The 25,212-nt window shown below is 35.6% G+C and overlaps 6 protein-coding genes and 1 pseudogene across 10 annotated transcripts in view; 2 read left to right on the top strand and 5 right to left on the bottom strand.

Moving 5' to 3' along the window:
* LOC149948516 (serine/threonine-protein kinase Nek8-like) overlaps positions 1-25,212 on the bottom strand; it is a 260,812-nt gene that overhangs the window by 90,224 nt on the left and 145,376 nt on the right. The window lies entirely within an intron of this gene.
* Positions 1,294-4,214, top strand: LOC149948529 (A-kinase anchor protein 17A-like). 2 transcript variants are annotated; one of them, XM_090173564.1, is made up of 5 exons: positions 1,299-1,452; positions 1,522-2,294; positions 2,349-2,497; positions 3,163-3,370; positions 3,603-4,214. In XM_090173564.1, the coding sequence occupies exons 2-5, from the start codon at positions 1,524-1,526 to the stop codon at positions 4,188-4,190; spliced, it is 1,716 nt and encodes a 571-aa protein (XP_090029690.1). In that variant the 5' UTR covers positions 1,299-1,452; positions 1,522-1,523; the 3' UTR covers positions 4,191-4,214. The 2 variants fall into 2 exon arrangements, with proteins under 2 accessions (XP_090029691.1, XP_090029690.1); XM_090173565.1 differs by having other exon boundaries at positions 1,294-2,294; positions 3,590-3,777.
* Positions 4,186-6,538, bottom strand: LOC149948528 (cleavage and polyadenylation specificity factor subunit 3 pseudogene; annotated as a pseudogene).
* LOC149948527 (cleavage and polyadenylation specificity factor subunit 3-like) lies at positions 6,512-8,756 on the bottom strand. The gene has a single exon (XM_090173563.1). The coding sequence runs from the start codon at positions 8,663-8,665 to the stop codon at positions 6,602-6,604; it is 2,064 nt and encodes a 687-aa protein (XP_090029689.1). The 5' UTR covers positions 8,666-8,756; the 3' UTR covers positions 6,512-6,601.
* On the bottom strand, positions 14,696-16,012 carry LOC149948526 (uncharacterized). The gene is made up of 2 exons (XM_090173561.1): positions 15,709-16,012; positions 14,696-15,638 (listed from the first exon to the last, which is right to left on the bottom strand). Exons 1-2 carry the CDS (start codon positions 15,994-15,996, stop codon positions 15,159-15,161), a joined length of 768 nt encoding a protein of 255 aa, XP_090029687.1. The 5' UTR covers positions 15,997-16,012; the 3' UTR covers positions 14,696-15,158.
* Positions 16,677-20,914, top strand: LOC149948525 (protein FAM114A2). Its single transcript, XM_090173558.1, has 11 exons — positions 16,677-17,625; positions 17,687-17,777; positions 17,843-17,980; positions 18,044-18,141; positions 18,206-18,343; positions 18,404-18,656; positions 18,721-18,884; positions 18,952-19,091; positions 19,159-19,231; positions 20,434-20,490; positions 20,613-20,914. The coding sequence occupies exons 1-11, from the start codon at positions 16,915-16,917 to the stop codon at positions 20,697-20,699; spliced, it is 1,950 nt and encodes a 649-aa protein (XP_090029684.1). The 5' UTR covers positions 16,677-16,914; the 3' UTR covers positions 20,700-20,914.
* Nup58 (nuclear pore complex protein Nup58) lies at positions 20,809-24,881 on the bottom strand. Of its 2 annotated transcripts, XM_090173559.1 has the most exons (11): positions 24,771-24,881; positions 24,641-24,708; positions 22,818-23,193; positions 22,682-22,747; positions 22,444-22,618; positions 22,307-22,386; positions 22,119-22,237; positions 21,850-21,932; positions 21,548-21,752; positions 21,409-21,486; positions 20,809-21,016 (listed from the first exon to the last, which is right to left on the bottom strand). In XM_090173559.1, the coding sequence occupies exons 1-11, from the start codon at positions 24,818-24,820 to the stop codon at positions 20,892-20,894; spliced, it is 1,425 nt and encodes a 474-aa protein (XP_090029685.1). In that variant the 5' UTR covers positions 24,821-24,881; the 3' UTR covers positions 20,809-20,891. The 2 variants fall into 2 exon arrangements, with proteins under 2 accessions (XP_090029685.1, XP_090029686.1); XM_090173560.1 differs by lacking the exon at positions 21,409-21,486.

Here is a 25,212-nt window from a genome sequence, read left to right as displayed (position 1 = left end):
TCCGGGCTTCCGACTCTCCGTGCGCAAGCATTCATTTCTTCCCTCCTCCGTTCAGGAGTGGAATTCCCTTCCTGATTATCTCAACGATATCCCCAACAGGGCCCAATTCCGAAAGGCCCTTGCTGCGTACCTGAACCTGTACGACTAGCTCCTCCTTGTCTCGACGTGATGGGTTTATAACCCTTTGTCGTGCGTAAACTGAACTAAAGAACTAAAGAACTAAAGAATCACACCACCCGCGCTGTGCGGCTGTGCCGTTTTTTTATGATAAGTACCAGCGTTGCCAGATCGAAAATCTGAAATTATCGTATCTACGCCAAAAAATTATCGATTTTCCTGGAAAATTATCGTACATTTCTTTTTGGCGATAAATCTTAATTCATACATAAATGCGTTGAATTTGGATGATTTTTTAAAGCACTACATGAGTTTTATTTCAGGGAAATAAACAAAATGTCTATTATCATTATTAACTGAACTTAATATGTTTAAAAATGTTTAAAAAATGCGGTAATAGCTAGGAGTAATAAACTCACACTCTGGACTACGATTACAGAAAATGTATATCATTCATTTTTAAGTAGAAAAGTTATATAAATTAATAATAAAATATAAATCGTTCGTAGGTTTTTAAAAAAATCTAAAGATTATCGTACATTATAGTACGTTGAGTCAGAATTATCGAAATAATGGTACGATATCGTACGCCATGAAAATTATAGTACGCCCTAAAAATTTTGATGAAATTATCGCACTGTGCGATAATTATCGTACGTCTGGCAACGCTGATAAGTACCCGCCACCACGTCTAGATGGCGCTGATGCTTGAAAAAAGACCATGAACTTATTCCCCATAGAACAAACCAGTCTAGGTAAGAATTTATATAGTCTTTGCTGGCAACAGACGAATTTTGGAGGCAATCCAAAAATTCTTTCAAACCGTTTCTCGATCGACACCCCGTTGGACCCAACCAGCCCTTATTTATTTTCTTTGAATAAAAAAAAAAGCTTGAACCTTAATCTCTGACGTTTGACCCTTAAAACAATTCACTACTTGCTATCGTCTGCTGTATTGATGTTGATTTATCTCAATTGCTCTCTGCGCTTTCTATCTAGTTGATACAATATTTAACTCCGGACTTTTTGAAATACAAAAAATATTTAGATCATATTCTGTTTAAAGATTTGCTGATATCTAGAAAGGTTTCAAAGATGAAGTTTCAAGAGGCAGCAGATTTCAAAGTTTTGGTCGGATTGCAAAACTAATTTTTTTAATGAACCATTAAGACTTAGACTAGGCCTATTACAATACATCAATATCAAAATTTATTTTTTTAAATTAAATGTTAAAGATTTATGTAAATATCTTTGCCATTGCATATAAACTGCTCGTAACTTTAAATTAGGCAAAGTTTTACACATCAAATTGTTAATTAATCAATTGGTCTAGAGGTCGTATGGATTGTATAACTTGTTTGATTGTTATTGTTAGGCTTATTTTTAACTAAATAGTCTTTCCAGAAATGTCAACCGCAGTACAGGTCTGTAAAGATACATCAGAAGCTGTTGAGTTGTGTAAAGCTAGAGGGATTTATTTGAAACCTCTGGCAAAATTGAATTTATGTGTGCAACTTCCAAGCATGAAAACACCTGGTCAAAGTATATCAAATTGGGAAGTTATGGAGAAATTAAAGAAAATGATTCGTCCACATGAGTTTTCATACTTGAAGATCAGCAAAGCAACTTTGGACTTTATGAGATTTGAAGCTGAAGTGGAGAATAAAGCTATTTTAAAGTCCGTGCTCTCTCGACTAGATGGATCAACAATGAAGCACACTGGATTTCCTGATGCCTTCAAAGTCAAAGTTGCTGAAGCGAAGCTCAATTTTCCAAGCCGACATGACTGGGATTCCTTCTTTAGAGATGCACGCAACATGAATGAGATGAAACCAGGTGAACGCCCTGACACAATTTATTTCTCAAATCTGCCTATTAAGTGGTTTTCTGACCATCATGCTGGAACCGATAAACCATCTGAGAGAGTAGTTAAGCAGATCTTTGAATCTCTAGGAGATATACGTTGTTTGGATATTCCCATGCTTGACCTTTATAGAAATGATCTCAAAAAGCCCATTGGCTCAATTAAAACTTTCTCTTTTAATCAAGAACTTGTATTTGAAGCCTACGTACAGTTTAAAGAATATGTTGGTTTTGTTAAAGCCATGGATGGGCTTAGAGGAATGAAGCTTGTTTATAAATCCGTTGATGGAAAAGCTTATATAGCTACTATTAAGGTATTCAATAAAATATAGCTATATTTTCCCTTAGCTAAAAATTTATTCTTATAGGCTGATTTTGACAAAACCAAACATTTGAGTTTGAAGAACATCCGTAAAAGAATTATTGAAAGACACAGGGTAATAAATTTATTAAAAGAGAAAGAAGCTAAAGTTCACCGTGAAAGGGAAGAGGAAGAAGAAAAGGCTAAAGAAGATAGGTATGACGAAAGTTTGAATATTTAATGTTTAGCGTAAACAATAGGGATGCAACGGTTCCACTTTTTTGGACTATCTCGGTTCCGGTTCTTAAATTTTCGCTTTATCAGATTCAGTTCCAGTGTGTTTTAGTATTAAATGATCTGTAAAGCCAAAATGTCATTAAGTTCATCTAAATTATCATATATATTTATAATGTATAAAATAGTTACCTTGTAGATAAAAATTGTCGAGAAAATTAAATGGCTTTTATCATATAATGTTATTGTTTAGCGACAACTTTCCCCAGAAATTGAGAATACGTAGGGGATGTTTTTCTTTACTGTTTGTATGGTGTGAAACAAGAGATCATTAGTTAGTCATATGATTTTATTGCTCCTTTTTACTCAGGATAAAGATGAGCTTATATGAAAAATAAATAATAGTAAGTTTAATTACTAAATTAGTAAATTTTCAATATGTGCATAATGTGCTAGATGGTAGTAAAGTTATAGAAATGTTAAAAAACCATTTATCATATTAAAAAATTTGGTTCCGGTTTCTTTTACAAATATCAGATACGGTTATCAAATTTTGATATCGGTTCTGGTTTCTAGAATTTACCTGGTTGCTCTCGGTTCTGGTTTCGATTATCCGTTGCATCCCTAATAAACAATTCAATTTTCAGAAAACGGCAAGAAGAACAAGATGACAAACGAGATGAGAAAAAAAGACGAAGGGAACTGCATCGAGAATTGAAGGAAAAAAAGCGACAAATAAAATTGGCTGCCTACAAAAAAGCCAAGAAAATATCCATAAAACACCGCAAACAGCTTGTAATTAGGAGAAGAAAGGAAGCTAAAGCTGTTTTTGCAGAATTTATAGAAAGGGCTAGGGTAAGTTGAGAGTAAAGAGTAACAAAAGTGGCATGGGGAAAACTACACTGCAAAAACTCTTTCAAACTGCACATTGACACTGGAGAAAGGGAAAACTTGATTGAGGTACTAGCTTGATGGTCACAGTGCAGTTTGAGCAGGTTTATGCCACAGTTTTACCCATGCCACTTTTGTTGCCCTTTAACAAATTATTAAATTAAAGTTGTTTTCCCTTACAAGTTAATTGCTTCAGAAAAAGGATCTACTAGGAAAGATGGAAGCCATTGAGTTGGAGCGACGGAAACAACTCGAATTAGAAGGAAAACAGAAATTAGCTGAACTTACCCGTCAAGCTGACATTCAAAGGGTTCGTGAGGACAACCTGAGAAAAAGAGAGGAAACTCTGCGTGAAAAGCTTTTGCTCAACTTAAAAGTTCGCGAAGAGAAAAGGACTGAAGAAATCAGAGAGAAGCTAAGAAATGAACTTGCTGGAAGAAAAGTGCTCAAAAGCGTCCTTGGGACTGTAGAGTGTAGAGAAAATAGAGCACTCACACCCGCTATAAAGAGTTTTTATAGTTTTCCAATTCAAAGCTATCAAACTGCCAAAAGACATTTTTTTAGACAACTATACGAACCATATCCCTTTCATCAACCTTATCCCATGCATGAATATTCACTGCCTTACCCACGGAGCTTTCCCAATACCAAAATTAATACTGTTCTTAATGTAAATAAAATAGTTAATCACAAGAAAACCTGCCCTAAATATAGGTACAACAAATTCAGAGCTGAAAGAACTAATCATAAAGACTATATTAATGAACCAGAAATAGAAAAATGAGTTTTTTAATAAAATGTTTTTCTAACAAAAGACTTGTGTTTAAAAATTAGGACACTATTGTCAAATAAGATTTTATAAAATAAATAAATTATCTCGATTGGAGGAGACAAACTCATGTGGTCTATTGACAGCCATACAGCCAGTTTGTGGGAGTTGTTCATCATCTTCACTTCCTAGTTTCTCAAGTTAACTGTGACATTTTTATTGTTGACTGTGACTAGGAGTCTCTCTCCTTCAAAAAATTTACTCACAGCATCTCCGAACATGTCTGAAAGCATTTCCATGAGACATTCTGTGAAATGCATTCTGTCAACTTTGCATATAGACAGAACAAATTTGGACTTGTAAGTAGAATGTTCAGCTTTTAAAATTAGTGACAACCGCATCCGCATACATATCACTAATTGGACTTGCATTCCATTCTAAAATAACCAGAACTTTAATTTATTGGAATACTTGTAGGGATTTTTTTTTTCTGTAGTTCAATAATTTCCACATCTCCAGACAACTGATTTAATAAAATATCAGTGTATTTGTTCAGATCTTTGGGAGCTAATAAATGGTAGCTGAAATTTTGTTTCACCAAAATTCCACTAAGTTTATGACAAAATTTCGGTTGTTCAATTGCTAAGGATCCTATGACTTTGGCAGCTTTTTCTCCATGAAAATAGAGTTCAATGTTTTGGGTATTTCTTGAATTGTGGACTTTTATTTTGGCATCTTGATCATCTTCATACTCTTATTATTGCAGCTTTCAGGCGATTCATTTCATTTTGTTCCCCATGAACTAAAATTATGTGGGGTGGTTTCAGCATTCGAATGAATTCGGTGGTAATCAGTGTGCGCTGAGAAAGATGTGTAATCAACTGACATCTTCAACTGCAATTTTTGACCACTCATGGTCATGATTTTCTCTGGTTCAAACATAATTAATTTGCCTAGGGTGCCTTCAACGCAATAGCCAGCAATAATATTGCCATTCTTTGGGTCAGTGCACCAATTTTCAAATAATTATCGTGATAATCCACTTAGCATCATTCCAGGAGCTGCCATTACAACACATGATCCTATGCTTTTAAGATTTGATGTGTTTGAAAACAAATGGATTGTTAATGGAAATTTGTCTTCTTAATGACATTTCTTAGCCAAAGATGAAGCATAATATATTGGAATATCCTGCAGTTCAGGATGGTTGGACCAATATTCATCAAAAATCAGTAGCAATTCTTGAGCTCGACCATGTGCAAGAACTGGAATCAGACACCGACCACCTCTGTTAACAATATCATGGACCAAACCAGTAAACCTGGCTTCTCTTTCTTCTCTTTTCTCGTGAATATGAGTACCATAAGTAGATTCGATTATTAAGACATCAGGATGGATGTTTGGAATTTCAGCAGCCATTAAATGACGGTCTTCTTGTCTTGAGAAATCTCCAGTGTAGAGAAGTTTGACCCCAGCTATTTCAATCATAAACATTGCCGCTCCGAAAACATGACCTGCGTTGTAGCACCAAAAAACGAATGCCGTTAACTTCTTTTTCTTCGTGAAAATTAACAGTTTCAATCTTCTCCATGCTGGCCTCCAAATCTGCTTCAGTGTACAGCATCTGTTCAGTTCCAATGTTGCTAACTTTAATGTAATCTGCTAGTAGCCATTGATAAATAGGGTTTGTTGCATAAGTCATGAAACATCATCCTTTGAACATAGTTTTCATCAGGAACCATGGAAGGGCACCAGAATAAATCAACAATAAATCTATTTCATCAGCCTCAATTGAATCCACAAACGGTAGAGCATCAATACCAGACAATCCAGGATGAATCCCACAATTTAACATGATTAGTTTTTCTTTGAATTCCAGTATGATGCATGAATGTCATTGAATGACATCCTGCTCCAAGGGTCTAATAACTAAGATAACAGATTCTTCTGGTGGTACTTGAGGATCTTGCTTTCTTTTTACAGCTATTAGTTTAGTTCAAACGGTGCCTATGTTATTATAATAACTATATTACTTTTGAACTGGTGCCAACGTTATTATAATAACGTAGGCACCAGTTCAAAAGATAGTTTAGTATATGATAAGAGTAAAAGCAATTCCAATATTTATATTTTCCTATATTTTTTGCAAAGGTTTTCGGTGTTAATTACCCTAAAGTTATACATTTAACTTGTCTAAATGTACGGTAAAAAATGAGTTATCAGTTAAAATAATGTTTGACTTATGTATTTCTATTATGGAAAAAAATAAAAATAAACGTGAATTATTGGGTAATATTTCTAGAAAGTGTTTTTTATAAAAAAGATTTGAGAAAATATTGGTAAGGATATTTAAAACTTCCCATGTTATGTATTTATTAAAACTCTTACAATTGCTTTTCACAACATTTAAAACAATTTTTCGAGGATTATTTTAATGATGGTGCTAAGCTTGTATGCAGTTTATTGACAGCCATGCTGACTGTTTGTTGAAGTTGTTCATCATCCTCACATCTCACTTCCTGGTTCCTCAAGTTCACTGTTACATTTTTGTTATCGACTGTAACTAGGAGTCTCTCTCCTTTAACAACTTTACTCACAGCATCTTCTCCAAACATGTCTGAAAGCATTTCCATGAGACATTCTGTGAAATGCATTTTGTCAACTTTGAATACAGACGGAACAGATTTTGACTTATAAGTAGAATGTTCAGCTTTTAAAATCACAGTGACAACCGCATCTGCATACATATCACTAATTGGACTTGCATTCCATTCTAAAATAACCATGGGATCCTCAAACAGAACTTTAATTGATTGGAATATTTGCAGGGCTTTCTTTTTCTGTACCTCAATAATTTCCACATCTCCAGACAACTGGTTTAATAAAAAGTGCAAGATTTGGAATGTCCCTGTGAAATTAAGGCTGAGCCTTTGGCTGACTGTGCTCATGACCATATCAGTGTATTTGTTCAGATCTTTGGGAGCTAATAAATGGTAGCTGAAATTTCGTTTCACCAAAACTCCACTAAGTTTATGACCGGGTTTCGGTTGTTCAATTGCTAAAGACCCCATGACTTTGGCAGTTTTTTCTCCACGAAAATAGAGTTCAACATTTTGGGTATTTCTTGGATTGTGGACTTCTATTTTGGCATCTTGATCGTCTTCATATTCTCTTATTATTGCAGCTTTCAGGCGATTCATTTCATTTTGTTCCCCATGAACTAAAATTATGTGAGGTGGTTTCAGCATTCGAATGAATTCGCTGGTTTGCTGGTAATCGGTGTGGGCTGAGAAAGATATGTAATCCACTGACATCTTCAACTGCAATTTTTGACCACTCATGGTCATGATTTCTTCTGGTTCAGACAGAATTAATTTCGCTAGAGTGCCTTCAACACAATAGCCAGCAATAATGACTCCATTTTTAGGGTCAGTGCACCAACTTTCAAATAATTCTCGTGACAAGCCACTCTGCATCATTCCAGGGCTAGCCATTACAACGCAGGGTCCTACGTCTTCAAAGTGGTCTATGCTCTTCAGATTTGATATGTGTTTGAAAACAAATGGATTGTTAATGGCAATTTGTCTTCTTATTCTATCATTCATGGCATTGACGTATGTTTGGTAGACAGCCATACATTTCTTAGCCAAAGATGAAGCATAATATATTGGAATATCATGCAGTTCAGGATGGTTGGACCAGTATTCATCCAAAATCAGTAGCAATTCTTGGGCTCGACCAAGTGCAAAAACTGGAATCAGACACCGACCACCTCTGTTAACAATATCATGGACCAAACCAGTAAACCTGGCTTCTCTTTCTTCTCTTTTCTCGTGAATATGAGTACCATAAGTAGATTCGATTATTAAGACATCAGGATGGATGTTTGGAATTTCAGCAGCCATTAAATGACGGTCTTCTTGTCTTGAGAAATCTCCAGTGTAGAGAAGTTTGACCCCAGCTATTTCAATCATAAACATTGCCGCTCCTAAAACATGACCTGCGTTGTAGCACCAAAAACGAATGCCGTTAACTTCTTTTTCTTCGTGAAAATTAACAGTTTCAATCTTCTCCATGCTGGCCTCCAAATCTGCTTCAGTGTACAGCATCTGTTCAGTTCCAATGTTGCTAACTTTAATGTAATCTGCTAGTAGCCATCGATAAATAGCTTTTGTTGCATGAGTCATGAAACATCTTCCTTTGAACGTAGTTTTCATCAGGAACCATGGAAGGGCACCACAATGATCCAAATGGAAATGGCTTATCAACAATAAATCTATTTCGTCAGCCTCAATTAAATCCACAAACGGTAGGGCGTCAATACCAGACAATCCAGGATGAATCCCACAATCTAACATGATTCGTTTCCCTTTGAATTCCAGTATGATGCATGAACGACCAACTTCTTGACCCGCTCCCAAGGGTCTGATAACTAAGAGATCACTTTCTTCTGGTGGTACTTGAGTATCTGGCTTTCTTTTCGCGGCCATAATTACTTTATTTTGAAATATATTTCAAAGTTGTCAAACCTTTCAATCGGTGCCTCTTCAATGCACTCGTAATACAACGCGCAATCAGTGATACCCATAGAAATCTCATAGGTAACTAGAAGCTGCCGTGTAACTGGCAAATGGGCCAAAAGCCGTGGCAGACGATAGCCAGATCTCAGCCAATCAGAGCTCAAAGAGTGGTTCTGCCAAGAATTTAATGTCACCAGAAAGAATGACGTCACCTATCTCCCGCTATAGTAGCGGATCCAAGGAGGATTATTATCCTCCTTGGCAGAACCACTCTACGGCCTCTCATTGGCTGAAGGTTCAAGGCGAACTGGCGTCAAGCTCGGCCGTAGGCGGCAGCATTCTAGTTACCTATGAGATTTCTATGGTGATACCAGATCGAGAATATTTCCCTTTCCGACCCTTGAAATTTCCCTTTATGGACTAAAATTTTCCTAGTTTCCAAAACACTAAAAACAATGATATTTGCGTAAAGCAAGTACTTAGGACGTTGTAAAACAAAAATAACCCATGTCCTGAAGAAAATATTACTTATATTTTCATCTCGCAATGATTAAAAACTAGAAACAATTTTACCAGTATACAGTTTGTACTAGGGGTAGAGCGGGAAAAAGTCGCACCAAAGAGTATGGAGGAAATAGAGATAAAACCCAAGGTTCCTAGAAAAAAGCTACGCTTACAATTAGGTTGGCGCATAAAGCCCCTTTTCAAACGAGAAAATATAAAACTCGCGAAGGAGAGAAAAGGGGAAAGACATCGACTTATTCCCCGAGAGAAACGTCACTGGATGTCAGACAACAAGTCGTCCCTGTTCCTTTTTTTACAAGAATTTGAATCTTTGACTGGGCACGTGCGAGTCAGCCACACCAAAAGTTACATAAGACCCAAAAGTGTGTCAACTCTACCTTTGCGCCCGTTAAAATATTTACTGAGAGCTAGTCTCACAACAGACTACATAACCTACTAGTTGTAATAGTACTAGCAACGTTATATTTAGTCTATGGTCTAGCGCGATTTTATCTCTTCAATTTATTATCCCGTAGACATACGTTCTAAAACGCCTCACTCGACGGCGCTGAAGTGGAGGAAATTTCAAATTTTGATGACGTATTTTCAACCCCCTCTCCCACTCCCTCTTTTTACTTCACGACAAGCTCCTATTAAACATTATACCATACTGACACACTTTTGGGTCTTATGTCGCTTTTGGCCACACTCAAGGTTCCTAGAAAAAAGCTACGCTTACAATTGAGCCACACTGAGGCTAAAACCTGTTGGCAGATGGGATTCCTTTACAATGGTGTTCTTGGTACTTCTAGCACTGGTCACTTGACAGCGGAATTTAAGAAATGTAAAAGTTCTTTGTCAATGATTTCAATAGATATACATCTGCCTCTATTTTTATCCCCAAGAACGTTTTTCGAAAAAGGAACAGTTTCAGTCTTCGTTTCTTCTTCCTTCGTCTATTTAATAATTAAGTGTTTTATTTATAAATATCATAATTATTAGTGTTTTATTTATATATTTAATTATTAATAGTGTTTTATTTTTATATTTAATAATTATTAGTGTTTTAATTATATATTAAATAATTAATAGTATTTTATTTATACATTTAATTCTTAATAGTGTTTTATTTTTATATTTAATAATTAATATTGTTTTAGAAATAATTACAATTAATTATGTATATCAAGTCAATATTGCTTAAGAGGTCAAGTTATTTTGAAACTAATAATATAACTATTGCAAAGCGTTGCTAAAACCTGGTGCTGATTAGATGTGTTATTTTACTTTACTATCGTAGAATTTGTAATGCTAGGTATCTAACGTACACATGGTGTTGCCAACATAAAATGTTTTTATTTTTAATTTAAATGGTCCAAGCTAATTAAAATAGGTCTCAGAATTTTTAAGACAAAGCTAAATATTTTATGTATGCTATGTTTATTCTATTCTAACTAGAATGTATTTATTTATATTTAGGAAGAATGATTATGTTGCGACAATCGCCGGGCACGTTGAACGCCTTTCCCCCGTCTCGCGCGGGGGGGGGGGGAGACAAAACGTCACCGGCGTTTGATTTCCATCGCGTTAGGTGACGTAAATTTTAAGCAGCCAATGAAATACCGGGACTATTCGTTTTATTGTAGGTGGAGGAGCGTACTGGGGGGACCAACGGGTGGATTGAGAGAAAGGCTAAAAACTGTCTCGACATAGACTTTCTTCCTAAATATAAATAAATACCTTCTTGATTCTAATTAAAAAATTAAACTTTGAAAATTTTCCCAAATAACGATCTAATATTTACGACTGCTACGGAGGTGACAGACAAATACCGGTAAACCAAAAGGGTCCCCCTAAATAGAAAGCGACAGCCAGTGACATCACTCGCATCTGCGCAAGAGAAGGAAGGAAAGAACGAGCGTTTTCACCAGAGGAGCAACTTTTTTTCGAATGCGCCCCCGTTGGATAAAACCATAGATATAAAAAATGTATATAAAGGTCTAGATAAATTTCGGGGTGTCTAAGCCTACCATAAAATACGGAATTGACACCTAGCAGACACCGAGGAAGGCACGTGACCAAAAGCACGAGCTCTCTTAGCATTTTAGTACTAAGCGCTTGACCTTTCCGCAGGCCAGGCCGTAGTCTTTAGACAACATCTGTTGGTGACTACCAGTATAATTTTTAAGCAGGAGACAATGTCTCTCGCGACGATAGCACGAGCTTTCTTACCGATAGATAGCGCCTTATAAGGATAGCCTGCAGAAATTACGCGTTTCTGCTAGCTGTCACCTCCGTATTCACTACCTTTGAAATATTTTATCTAGAGCTTTATATACGTTTCCTATATCTATGGAACGACCCCACCAATCCCCCAACGGGTGGTCGGAATACTTCCGCCACGGGTGTGCCCAACCCTGTCCCCACGTATCCCCCCGTTGGCATGGCCGTAGCACATATCTCGCCATGATTAATCGGATGGTGTCTTCGCCGGGCTCGCGGTCTTCTCAGACTCAATCAGCCCTTTCTTCTTTGAATAAAAAAAATATCATTACGATTATCCTATAAAAAAAAGGTTGCAATATATTTTTTCAAAATTATTCAAATGTAAGTAATAGTTGATTTTATAAAATGTCTTTACGCTGGCCCCACTTGTTGAAATGTTGCCCTGGAATAGTTCAGCCAATGCCTAAGAATGAGTTCATAAACTCTTTAGTGGGAGAGAAAACGGATCCACAGCTGAAGCGGGGAGGCAACATTTCAACAAGATGGCCAAGGTTATTTTATAAAAAGAACTATTTTGTAATAAATAATACCTTATATTTGGAATTATTTTCAGAATTAAACTGAATATTTATATAAATTCGAATTAAAAGCTCTAAAATATAGCGAGGGATAAAAAATGGGAATTTCCAAGTCAAATGAAATTATCGCATTATCATGGGCCAAATAATGATCAATGGACGCTTCAATAAAACATACTCGGTTTTTACTCCCCTCTCCAAATTCATCTGGGAAGGAGCTATTTCCGGTCGGTCGGTTAAACGGTTAAAATGGCTAGCCAAAAAGTCATATTTAAGCCAATTTGAGAAGCGTTTTTGCTCTCATGAGAATTTTGCGTCAGACAAGAAAAGCGTCGGCTCACGTGTATAAGGAACATACTAATGTTAATTTTCGATAATATATTTTAAGGTAAAATATATAATGTTACTAAAACTAAGTATAAGAAGATAATATTATTATTATTATCATCCTCTTATGGTATAAATAATTAAAATTATATGTGATATCAAGAATGTATTTATTTATTTATATTTAGGAAGAATGATTACGTTGCGACAATCGCCGGGCACGTTGAACGCCATTCCCCCGTCTCGCGCGGGGGGGGGGGGAGACAAAACGTCACCGGCGTTTGATTTCCATCGCGTTAGGTGACGTAAATTTTAAGCAGCCAATGAAATACCGGGACTATTCGTTTTATTTTAAGCGGAGGAGCGTACTGGGGGGACCAACGGGTGGATTGAGAGAAAGGCTAAAAACCGTCTCGACATAGACATTCTTTCTAGGTATAAATAAATACATTGTTGGTAATATTTTTATAATACCGGGCAATTTTAAAGCTTCTCATGGAGGCAGAGTTAATTCATTTCGTATAAAATTATCTTTTGGATAAAGATGAAACTCATTCCTTTAGAACTAAACATATTACTTGGCAGTACGGTATGCAACAAGTGTTTCCTTTTAACCAGGTAACTATGGGATAATTTAGGCTTTCAAATCTGGCTACACTGTCGATAAATCGTGATTTGTCGAATTGTTTAAAAGAAAACCCAAAGTTAGTAGTCGACGAATTTGGAAAAAAAACTAATCGAAGAGTGTCATTCCTTGATTAAAATGCCTTCAAAAAATTCAATGGGAAAATAGAAATCATGTCAAAATTTAAAACGTTTAAATAAAAAAAATCCTTGAAACTCGGGAATTTTTTAAATAAACATTATAGATGGGGCCTCTAATTCAGGCTGGGCGACATAGAGGGCGTTGCAAATTCTGCCCATCTCCGCTTTCATACATACGCGAGGGGGGATGAATTTTCTCGGTCAAAAACAGGGGTGCCTTAACCAAAGCCTTAACCATGGACGGTTTATAAGAGGACAGGTCAACCAGGCTATTTTTTCTAATATAGCACGTTTGCTTTTTAAAAAAAAATAGTACGGCCAAGGTCATAAATATTTTTTTCTTAAAATGGCGCGCGCTACGTCCTTGTTTAAATTTATCGATATCAGAAAAGGGAAAAATGAAATCCACGACGATCACAAGTATCCAGAAAGGTTAGTATTCATAAAAGTTTGTTATCATTATTAATTAGAACAATTATTATTTAAAATAAAACTTTCTAAAAATATTTAAGAGCCAGATATTGTTAAGCCTTGACTAAACTTACTAAAGGTGTATTGAAACTAGATGCATGATTTTAAAGGATATTCAATTTTATTAGGAGTGAATATTCCAACTAAAATTTGTTAATAAACTTTCTTATGTTATAGGATTTCTACTAATAATAAGAAACAAAATAAAGACTCAAATCATTACGGCATTCTGGAAACTAAAGGTTCTATAGAGTCACACGACCATTGCGATTTGGAGACATTTGAATATATAGATAATGTGATTAACTGCTGTGATAGTTGCTATACATCCTGTGATACTTCTGTCTGTGATTCTAGTGAAAGGCGTGATATAAAAACCAAAGCTGAAACGAGTAATAAGAAGAAAGTAACGAACAAAGCATCCGGGTACCTTTTACGTATGTCATTTCAAGAGAATCAAATCTAGTAGTTTCATAATTTAGTGATAATTCATTTTCTTATAATAGAGTATACAACTGAAGGATTTAAAGAAACAATCTGCAAAAGTTTTGAGAAGCTGGAGTCGTTAGGGTTTTCTGCAAAAGCAGATCCCAACAAAATAATTATTATCAACGAGTTAATAAAAATTGGAAAGCATGGAAGAGTACCTAGATGGGAAGAAGGATTTGACGCAATATTTGACAAATTTGCAACAATGAAAACGTCTAAATCATTTTGGGGTCCAGCCCAAGAGTTGCAGTCGAATGATCGGGTCCTTTCTCATACAGTTGCGTATATTTCATCAATATCTCCACCGGTAATTTGTCATGCCTTTCAATATTTTTGCTTTAAATGGGCTGTAATGTTGGAAGCCAACTTTCTGGTAGTTTTATTGTATATTTAGTTGATTGGTAATACTAAAAATTTAGAATACATTTTTTCCAACGTTTCCCACTCCTTGAAAGCCAAATTTGTTGTCGTAATTCATATTTATATAATACAAAATTTTCCTTTTTAGATATTTTTATGCCTGTCTGAATATGATAAAAAATTTTGCGCTGCTTTCTTTCTTAAAAATCTACTCGATCTAGTTCACATACATATGGCAAAGAATGATATATTGGAAGAAAAATTCATTGATCAGCCGCCATCTACAATGGAATCCCAAATATTAACAGCTACATCCAATAAATTAAAAGATAAACAAATCTTATATTATGTAGCTGGTGCGACAATTAAGTCGGTATCAAGAAGTGTAAAGTACAGTTTGGAATTTTTAGAAGCTGCGGCTGTGAAAGGATCCTATGAAGAGATTAAACAGTATTTAAATGTAGAATTACCAAGCCTCGATATATCGGCCTGGGTAACCCAAAATAATCGAGGTGGGCTACTTTACGTCAAAAAAAATACATACGAAATGTTTTTAGCAATTAACGGAATTGCCTCAAAATTTTATGGCACCCAAATCCTAATAGAAAACAATAGCAATAGGAAACAAATGGCTAGAGAAAAGGTATTAAGTAATAATGAAGTTAAAATATATTGGCAAAATTTGTTATCTAAATCACGTATCCCCGAAAATAATGAATTTAGAACCAAAATTTTAACAAAGATCACGGAAAGTTTTTTAACTTTAAGAGGTAAAGGACTGCAGCTATATTTAAGAGCCAAACACTCTTCCCATAAATCCGTAGAACTCCATTTTGTTGTCCATCTTTTATTTCAAATGACTTTAGAACATAGCCACCTTCTAAATTAATTTGCGAGAAAACTAAACAATTATCCGTGGCTGAAGCATTCCAACCGCGTGGTAGAGCAGCTCCCGCTAATAGTGATTGTTCAAAATGATGAGTGTATTTAGTTTGGTTTAAAATGTTACGATTGGGTTGACTTTCATTTAAAGCGATATTATCTAGTTCACTATCACATTCCATTGACAAAGACTTGTCCACCACTAATGAAAACGATATTTTTGGAGGGCCACTGTGAGATCTTATAGGTGTGCTGGTGCTACAGTCTGGCTTGGGCTCTTCCAAATTTGCAATGGTAGCACAATCAGGTATTCCAGAAAGTGATACATTATCATTCTGATACTGTAATTATAATTTTTAATATCTAATGTTAATCAATTTGCGTATTATAAAAACTGGTAAATTGACCTACCATTAACTGAAGAGAATCCAACGTTTCTGTAAAATGTATAGGATCAGGGTGGTCTTTTGTTGGACCATGACCATTAACAAAATGTTCTGAACACACATAATGGGTATATTGTTCAACCTTTGCTATAGTTAGATCATCATATCGTCCACACGCGGAAATCCAGCGTTTGCATCTTTCTATATCTTTTTTAGGCCGAGGAAAGGGAATGAAAAATACGTTGTTTCCACAAGGCTTAACGGTTTTATCAGTATTACAACATAACGAGTATTTGCATTGCTTTCTAACCATTTTGGAACAATTTAAAGGAGATCTAAATAATAATAAATGAGGTTTTACGCTAATTACACTTTTAAAAGTTTAACTACATTCAATAAACATTATTAATCCATTACACCGGCCAACATGAAGCATCCATTTTATTCTAACGGAAACGCGATCTAGAAGGTTCTCCAAATTCCACCCCTCTCACCTCCCCTCACTCTATGCTGAAGATAGCTCGGTTATACAGTGGAAGGTAGCCGTTGACCTGTCCTCTTATAAACCGTCCATGCCTTAACGCGATAATCTTCCCTCTATTTCTTATCTATCTCTAGCTGAAAACTATTCGTGAGTTCTGAACCGTTCAACCAGTCCCCATGCGCACTATTCGGCAAAAAAATTCTAGAACTACCCAAATGCAAACTATTCGCAGACAAGAACCTCTTGTTGAACCGTTCGGAACCGTTCTAAATGGTACCTGCTCAAGAGCAAGTACTGGCCGGAACTCAAGGTTGAAATCTCTAAAATTCGTCTGCACATCGGGCTGCGTACGTCAAATCGTACGAATCACAACTATTCGTCCAAAAGTTCTGAACTATCCAGAACTTTTGCGTGACGTCACAGCTTAGTCCTAAGCCGTTCTCTTAACGGTTCAGAACTCACGAATAGTTTTCAGCTTCTATGTTCAGAACATTACTACAAGCTCGCCATTGTCTTTTGGTGTGTTGCTGTGCTGTGTAGGATTTGTAGTAATCCAGATTGTTAAATAAATTATCTCCCTCAAATAAAGTAGAACAATAATTCATCATTTAGCTTCATATAAAAGAAAGAAACCACAAGAAAAAAATTGGTTGCTTTGCTTTAAGACCATCGCACTTCTCAAGTTCTCAATCTGTTAGCTCTTAAGCCTTGGCAATTTCAGTTGCAGATTGGCAGCTGCCACCAGCTATGGCCACATCGGAGTCAGATAGCGAAGTGGATTTTGAAAGTGCCGATGAAGGGGAAATTGAATGCAACCAGCATAAATTATCGGAAGTGCCAAAAAGCAAAGAACTCAAACTCTCCACTAAAAATGAAAGTAGTCCATCAGGGCCAATTAAGGACTCCAGTAAAGAAGAACCAGAACATGAAATCCCAAAAACAGAAGATAATATTACTGCATCAAACATATTAGATAAAAGACACAACCAAAATGTTAAAAGTGATCCAGTAAATCACGAATCCCCAGTATCACTACCCCTTATAAATTGTAATGAAACTAAGTTGTGTGAACCATCTGGTATATTGAATGTTTCAAAACCCAAGTTTAATCAAATCGACTCCAAACTGACAAAAGTGAAAACGGCTAGATTGATAGAAGAATCAAAACCTCCAGTTAAAAGTGAAAATAATCAGAATGAAATAATTACAAATGTAAAAACAACAAGGCCAATAGAAGAATCAAAATCCAGAGCTAAAAGTGAGGAGAAACCAGATGATAAAATTATTGTAAATGTCACCAGGAAACTAAGCAATCCAGAGAAAACAACAAGAGTTATGTTACATATGGAAAAGAAGGCCTTAGAGAAAATTCGAAGTAATGAAGCAACTCACCATGTTCTGACTGAGAATGAAATGTCTGTTTTAGATAGACTATGTGCACCTAAAGAGGAAAAAAAGGTGAAAAATATTATTGTTTTTGAATTCTCTAAACGATTTCTTAAAGAATTAAACTTAACAGACACCATCGCCTGGATGGGGATTGGGAAATTGGGGAACTTCATTCATATCTTCAGCAGCTTCTTCAGTATCCACATTTACATCTCACGTTAGTAAGTTAGCCACCCCCCTTCATTTGTAACAAATCTTGGGGCTCACGAATATTTAATATTGTAAGCTCAAGGAATTGAAACAGTCTTGGAAACCGTTGAAGCTTCGTTAGGAGCACCATCACCTGAAGAACTAGCTACAAACTTGGCCAAAAAGGAAGAGAGTGAAAGTTCCAAAAGCATTCCACAAAAGCAAGACAGCGCTGGTTGTTTAGTTAATTTCCATCTTCCTAGAATTTTTCATTAATAGTGTGGTTTTTTATGGATAGATACTTTTTCATCAAAACATAATGAGTCTCATGATGGTCTTTTGCCTGGTGGTCTGTTAGGAGGTGTATCTGCTTTAACGAGAGCTCTTGAGTCAACTGTATGGTTAAACATATATTTGATAAACCATACCGTGGCTTATAAAAAAACCTTTTTTCTCTAAGGGCTCCAAGGTAATCACTGGTGGCTTAGATACCTTAGAATTGATCGGAAAGAAAACTATGGATATCTTAACAGAGGGAGACCCAGGCCTTAGGAATAAGAGAAACATTTTGACAGGAGAAAAAACTACACTTTCTCAGGTGGGTTTTGACCAAAAATATTTAATATTTTTCAAGCTGATATAATATTTTTAAACAAAGGTTCTTAGAGAAGCACGGGACAAATTAGAAAATGCTACGGTTAATGACCAAAGTTATGAAGATCCATTTCCCATTCATTATAGCAAGCTTTTCGATGACTTTCAAGGGTTGGTGCACTTAGAAGCTCTGGAGATGCTATCAATTCAAAGTAAAACCAAACTTCAAAGCCTTGAGAGTTGTGATGAACTGATCACTGCTATGGAGGAAATAAGGACTCTCTGCGAAGATTTACCACCAACTGATGACACTCCTGGTAATTATATCTTTCGACGGCTGTAATTAATCATTTCTCTTCTATATACTTATAAATTTCATAGATGAAGAAGTGTCCCAAGATTTTAACAAATTGCTGACGGAACATGTTTCTTCATTACCTTTTAAATTAAATGTTGATAAAATTGCTAATGTTCCAAATGATGCCAAGGAATGGCTTCAAAATTGCAAGGATAAGCAAGATCGAAGGGAAGTTGTTGATGCAAAGGTAATTCTTATTTTTTTTTGGTTTTTTAAATTCTGGATAAAAATTGATACAAAATACCTTTTTAAAGGAAATTTATATTGAAGCAATAACGGTTTTGGCAAAAATATCTGCTTGTATGATGGAGGTGTACCATAAAATTGCGGAGCTATTGATAGTTTCAGGGCCACCATTGAAAGAGCTTTATTGCCACAGTAAACATTTGACTAGGTTGTTTTCTTGTTTGTTTAATGTTGCGTGTATAGCGTTTTTAATTAGGGATATTTGCCTTTTATAGTTTAACATCGGTGCTGTGCTTGGAGATTGTAATATTGACTTCTGAATTTTGTCGTTGTTTGAACACTGCTGCTGTAAGTATTTAAACTATTTATTAATGAAATATTTCTTATATAAGTAACGTAATACCAATGAGTATGACACATATAAGCTTATAAAACCATTTTTCTTACTAAATTAGAAGAAGGATTAGCAAATTCATAATCCAGATATGTTGTACTTATTGGTTTCATTTTTAAATTGGTTGAACAAATTCAAATTTAAGCAATCAAAAAAACTCAAGAAATGTATGATAATATCAACAAGCTCCAGACAATGTGCTAAGCTCCCAAATCTCTGAAGATGAAGCTAGTGTTTTTAATAGGGCTGTGGGAGTACTCTGTCTCGAGTTGGGTACTCTGATTTGAGACTCTAAAATCGTTTTTCTAGGACTCGATCGGGTACCCGTGTCCTTTGCCAAGGTTAAAAATTTATCCGAAGTGTACTCTAGTTTACAAACAAAATGAAAAAAACCCGGCGAGTACATTATTTCCCGCAAGTCGTTTTTTGCTTTGCTTCCAAATATTCCGCAAACAGAGCTGCGATATTGCTTCCCTCGAGACTTGCGCCTCTTTGTTCGGTCGTCAAATCCCAAACTGACTTTTGGTTTTACTTTTACTTTCAAAGTTTATAGAACTTTCTTCAGTTATAATCTAGGCGTGTTGTGGCCATTAGTTTTTACTGGTCATTTTTTCAGAAAAATGAGTAAAAGGTAGAGCCATTTCAAGAGGAAATTTTACTACCAGATGACCATGATTCTTCAATTTTGTGTGCAGAATCAAAAATTTAGTTTTTTGAGAATTTTTGGTAGTTTTTAATACCAATTTGAAATTAATCATAAAACTTTAATAATTAGTAAAGTACTTAATTAATTAAAATAATCATTTCTGATTTGAAATTGTTGGGATAAAATTTAGGACTCTAATTGCCCTCTAAAGAGTTAAAAACTTGAAATCCATTTCTTATGGACTTAAGACTTGAAGAAGTATTGCAAAATTGGACTCTTGATTTGCAAGTCCAATTTTCAGGACTCTCACACCCCTAGTTTTTAATAACCAATTTTAATGTTCCAGTATAATAATTCAGCATTAGTTTTCATTTTGGAAGTTTTTTAAATGTAGCTCGGCTTTGGCCTAAAATGTAAGTAAACAGAGGTGCTTGCATTCCTAGAACTTGGGATATAGTTATAAAATTAAAATAAGTGGCACACTTTTGGTTATTTCCAATAATTTTACAGGATGATTCAGAAGATCCAGATTCTGTAAATCCTTTAATTACGAATGTTTATTTGGAGGTACGTAAATTACTAATTTAGAAATAAAATGTTATGTTATATTTTTGTCTTGGGCTAAGTCTTACTTAAATCCCCTTCCTCATGCAAAATTAATTGGCGATTTTATTTCTTTTCAATTTAAGGCTTCTAATAGCAGCTTGTACATCCAGGATGCGTTTAGTCTCCTGATCCCAGTGTTACAAGAAATTGCCACAACTTTTAGAGTATAAAATATTTTTTTTTAACTAATATAATAAATATATAACAGATGTGGTTTGTAAGAATTTTATATTTTAAATGTCTATATATATATATATATTAAACATTGATGATAGTGAATTTGAAAGAAAAAATATTTATTGAACTTTAATTTGCTAGTTTAAAAGAATACAAACAAAAATGTACATGAGATGATAAAACGTTTAGTTGGTTGTCCAACGTTTGCCTCTCTTATTGCCAGATGGTGGTTTTTGTAGTTGGAAAGGTTTATTTTCAACTGGAGTTCCAAATGTGGATGGAGAACTAAAAGTGCCTGGTCCAAAAGTTCCTGCAATAAACCAAAATTTAATATTGGGAGGTTTCCTGGGCCAATTATATCTAAATTGAAGAAAAACAAAGAGGCAGAATAAATGAAATAATTTATTGTTTATAATGAAAATAATTCTTCCCTCTCTTTTACATTAAATTGCCTAACAATAATTTTAAATATTTGGTATAAATATCTAAACAGTTTTCTGTAAATTTAGGTGTGGAATAATCCATGTTAAAAGAATATTGGATTAAATTTTTCTAATTAAAATTAAAACTAACATTAAATACAAGTTTCTAACCTTCACTAAAATTTTTTTATATAAATTTATATATTAAGCACAAATTTGGCACTGTGTGAAAATGTTTATTCTCCTGGTCAGAAGAATTTCACAAAGCTACGTTATTTACCTAGTGGTTTAATCGGTGTATTACCAAAAACGGAGAAGGAAGATTGTTGATTCGCAAAACCACTTCCAGCAGACAAACCTTCGTTGGTTAAGAATGCGTTTTTTTAAAAATAAAAAAGGTAAAAATCTATTGTTTTTACCACTTGATTGTTGAGCTCTATTTAGGGCGGAAGCCATGGCCATAACCGCTGCACTAGGGTTACATGAAAATGGAGCTGGTCCAATGGTAACTGGGACAGATATTTTAGTCTTAGTTGGTTGCCCATCGGATTTATTGCGCTCAAAAATATTTGTGGAATCTCCAATCATAGAACGTCTTATACTGAGGAAAGCGTCTTTTTGAACCTATTAAAATATTATATTTTATTAGGATCCATAATGTATCATTACAGATTACTGAGATTAATATATTGAATTTATTTATTTTAGGAATTTTCCATACCCTAGCTGCATCATGTACTCCTTGTAATTGGGCTGCTAGGGCTACAAATGTTTCGTGGAGTCGTCGGACAACAATATTTAATTCTGAATAGAAAAAATATTGGAGATTTAGCAAAGTCAGGTATAATTTTTACAATAGAGTAATATCGGCGTGACGTATGTCGACGTCACCCATGCTTTTTCCTATAGATAAAAAACTGCCCTCAAAATGGCGGCCATAGCCCAAAGCTACAGAGTGATACTACTCTATATCTAATATAAATATATCACCTTGGGGAGATAAAATAGAAGGTTTTGCTAAAGAAACAAAATGCTGTTCGAGTTGTTCAATTTGCAAACGATACGAATACATTTGTTTCTCAAAGTCTACCACCAAATCTTGGAAATATCTGTAAATATAAATAGATTATTCACAAGACCAACTAACAATGTAAGTATTGGCCATTAATTCAACAAACTCGAAAGGTGCAGTGTTTTCAAACTGTATCGAGGGTGGTAGATCTTTGGTTCTTTGAGCTATTTCTGCATTTTTGAGATCCTAAAATATAAAAGGTTTATAATTATACAACCCACATTAAAAAAAAAAAGTAACAACTTTGGCTGAAGCAGCTTTAAGTCTATCAATTGCCAAATCATTCCTTTGAATTGCACTAGTCAGTATTGATACTAATTTCTGTAATGAAGCAGTTTCTTCTTGAACTTTGCAAATTGGTTTAGAAGAAACTCGCGAAATTTCCTCTCTAATGGCTTTCTGCTCTTTCACATATTTCCTAATGTAAAAAGATTGTAAGATAAGAATTCTAAAAAAGTGCAAGTTCAACAATTGTGTATACCTAAAAGAATTGATGGATTCACTAATTTCATTTGGTAAAACTTGTTCCTTTATAGTTTTGCTATCACTAGTTTGAGAATTTTAATAATTGGGTTTTAAATTAGAACTTTCGTCGCTCAAGATAGTCAAAAATATACTTTTTTCCCGCTGAGGAACATTTTACCCCAGAGACCTGAGAAAAATCAACACCACCAAGACCAAGGGGTGCTGCAGGGGCTGTTGTAGTTGTAACGCTTGTTGATGGCGTTCCAAATGAAGAAAAAGTAGGTTGACCCCCTAGAGTAAAACTCGAAGTGCTTGGAGTCCCAAAAAAGCTTGGAGTACTTGAAACTGGGGTTGCGAAACTAATTGTTTTGGTTGCCCCAAAGAGACCACTTGATGGTGTGGTTCCTGTTGATACAGTAGTATTTGTCCCACCAAATAAGCTGGTTCCAGTAGAAGCACCAAATAGGTTTGGGGCAGATGTGGAAGTTGCAGCGCCAAATAAACTTGGTTGAGTAGTAGCTAAACCAACTGGAAGAAACCCAGAAGAGTTATAGCATTTTTTTACACCTGGGCCGCATTCAGTAACCCAAATTAACAAGACCTGGGGCTTAAGCCCCAGAGCTGTGTACTGGCTGTACACTATGATCATCAGACCTATCCTGTCTTATGCAGCTGTGGTCTGGTGGCCAAGAGTGACTTTAAGGAATGTGCAGTGTGATCTGCGCACTCTACAAAGGCTGGCTTGTGTCGGCAATACAGGAGCAATGAGAACAGCCCCAAGCGCTTCTCTGGAAATTCTCCTGAATATGCTTCCTCTCCACCTATTTATTGAGGAAGCTGCTTTTTTAGGTGCCTATAGGCTTAACCAAAATGGCTGGTGGAAGGCTAATAATTGGGAGCACAGCCACACTAAGCTCTATCGAGATATTTCCAATCAGATTTTGGCTTTTATGAAAGCCTAGGGATACACACTAGTGTATTCCAAGCAGAAATCTTTGCTCCTGTGTTGCTTATTGTTTACATCAGGGGTATCATGGGAAGGTTATCCAGATTTATTCGGATAGCCAAGCCACTCTTAAAGCTCTCAGCCAGTATAGTATTTTTTCTAAACTCGTTTCTAGCTGCTTAGATCTCCTGTGCTCTTGGGACGCACAATAAAGTTCAACTTTATTGGGTACCTGGGCATAAGGAGCATCTTGGGAATGAAAGGGCCGACGCCTTGGTCAAGGAAGGTGCGAGGGCTGGGTTCATTGGGCAGGAACCTACTCTCCCCATCCCCCGGGGCCTTGTACGCGGCTAGATCTCCAAGTTTATGTCAGATCGTCAACTCAGACAATGGTTTGAGATGGAGGGTCAAAGGCAGGTCAAAGAGTTTACTCTTGGCAATTCTAGGGAAAGAGCCAGAGAATTACTCTCGCTCTCTAGAGCTAGTATAAGGGTGGTTATTGGCCTACTTACAAGCCATTGCCATCTAAACAGACATTTAACTCTTATTGGGGTCAGCGATGACCAGATTTGCAGAGCTTGTCTAGCTGAGGAGGAAACTGCCTCACATGTACTCTGTAACTGCGATTACTATATGGCCCAGAAGTTTGAGCAATTGGGTACTCACCGGTTGGAGACGCATGACGTCTCTAACATCACGTCCAGGCAGATATTAAGCTTTGTGTCAGAAATAGGACTAATTTAAGTCATCTGGATTGGGGATGCACAATGGACCTCGTGTCCAAGTGCTTGGCTTGCCACCCCACTCAATAATAATAATAACCCAAATAAAAGCACTCATCAGGAAATTGTATGGGCTTTGTGCACACAGAATCAAACTTAACAACAGAGGTTTATCACCATGATTAGAATAACTCAAATCTGAACAACTTTTGAGGTCACAATTATCATGATAGGGGGAAAAATAACCGATCAATGAAATTTAAATAACTTTTTAGACCATTTAGAGTACTAATGAAATATAACCAACCTGGGGTGGATCCAGTTTGTGAAGTAAATATGGAGCTTGTTGTGCTTCCTAGTGGATTTATTGTAGCACTGTATTTGAAGAACTTAAATTTAATTAAAATACTGAAAATATTTGATATATATAATCATACCTTGGTGTAGCAAAGGCAAAGCCTGTGGGATTATTTACACCGAAATTCATTTTTATTGCCCTCTTTCCTTTGTCTGACTGGCGCAAAATGGTGGGTACGACTAAAACAAGGAAATCGAGGAAAACCCGGAAAGCGCGGAAAACGAGGAAAATGAAGGAAAGCTACTAAATAGTAGTAATACGGCTTTGTCACACTGCGCCCAGCAAGTAAACCGCGGAAAATAATCAATGAGGAATTTTTGCCGTGCGATAAACAAACGACGGAAAAATTAAATTACGATAATTTTCGTGTAATATATATATATGCCAATTTTACGTTCTCCTACCTACGATAATTTAAATATAAAATCAGAAATTTGTAATTATAACATTTTGTTGCTAAATCGAGGAATGTAGTAAAACGACGAAAAATGAAATTATACGAATTTGATAATAATTAAAGC

This window comes from Leiobunum rupestre, chromosome 4 (assembly GCF_980474605.1).
Source record: "Leiobunum rupestre chromosome 4, qqLeiRupe1.1.hap1, whole genome shotgun sequence".
NCBI classification, from domain to species: domain Eukaryota; kingdom Metazoa; phylum Arthropoda; class Arachnida; order Opiliones; family Sclerosomatidae; genus Leiobunum; species Leiobunum rupestre.
The sequence above is the reverse complement of the archived record's forward strand: the minus strand, read 5'-3'. Positions and strand labels throughout refer to the sequence as shown.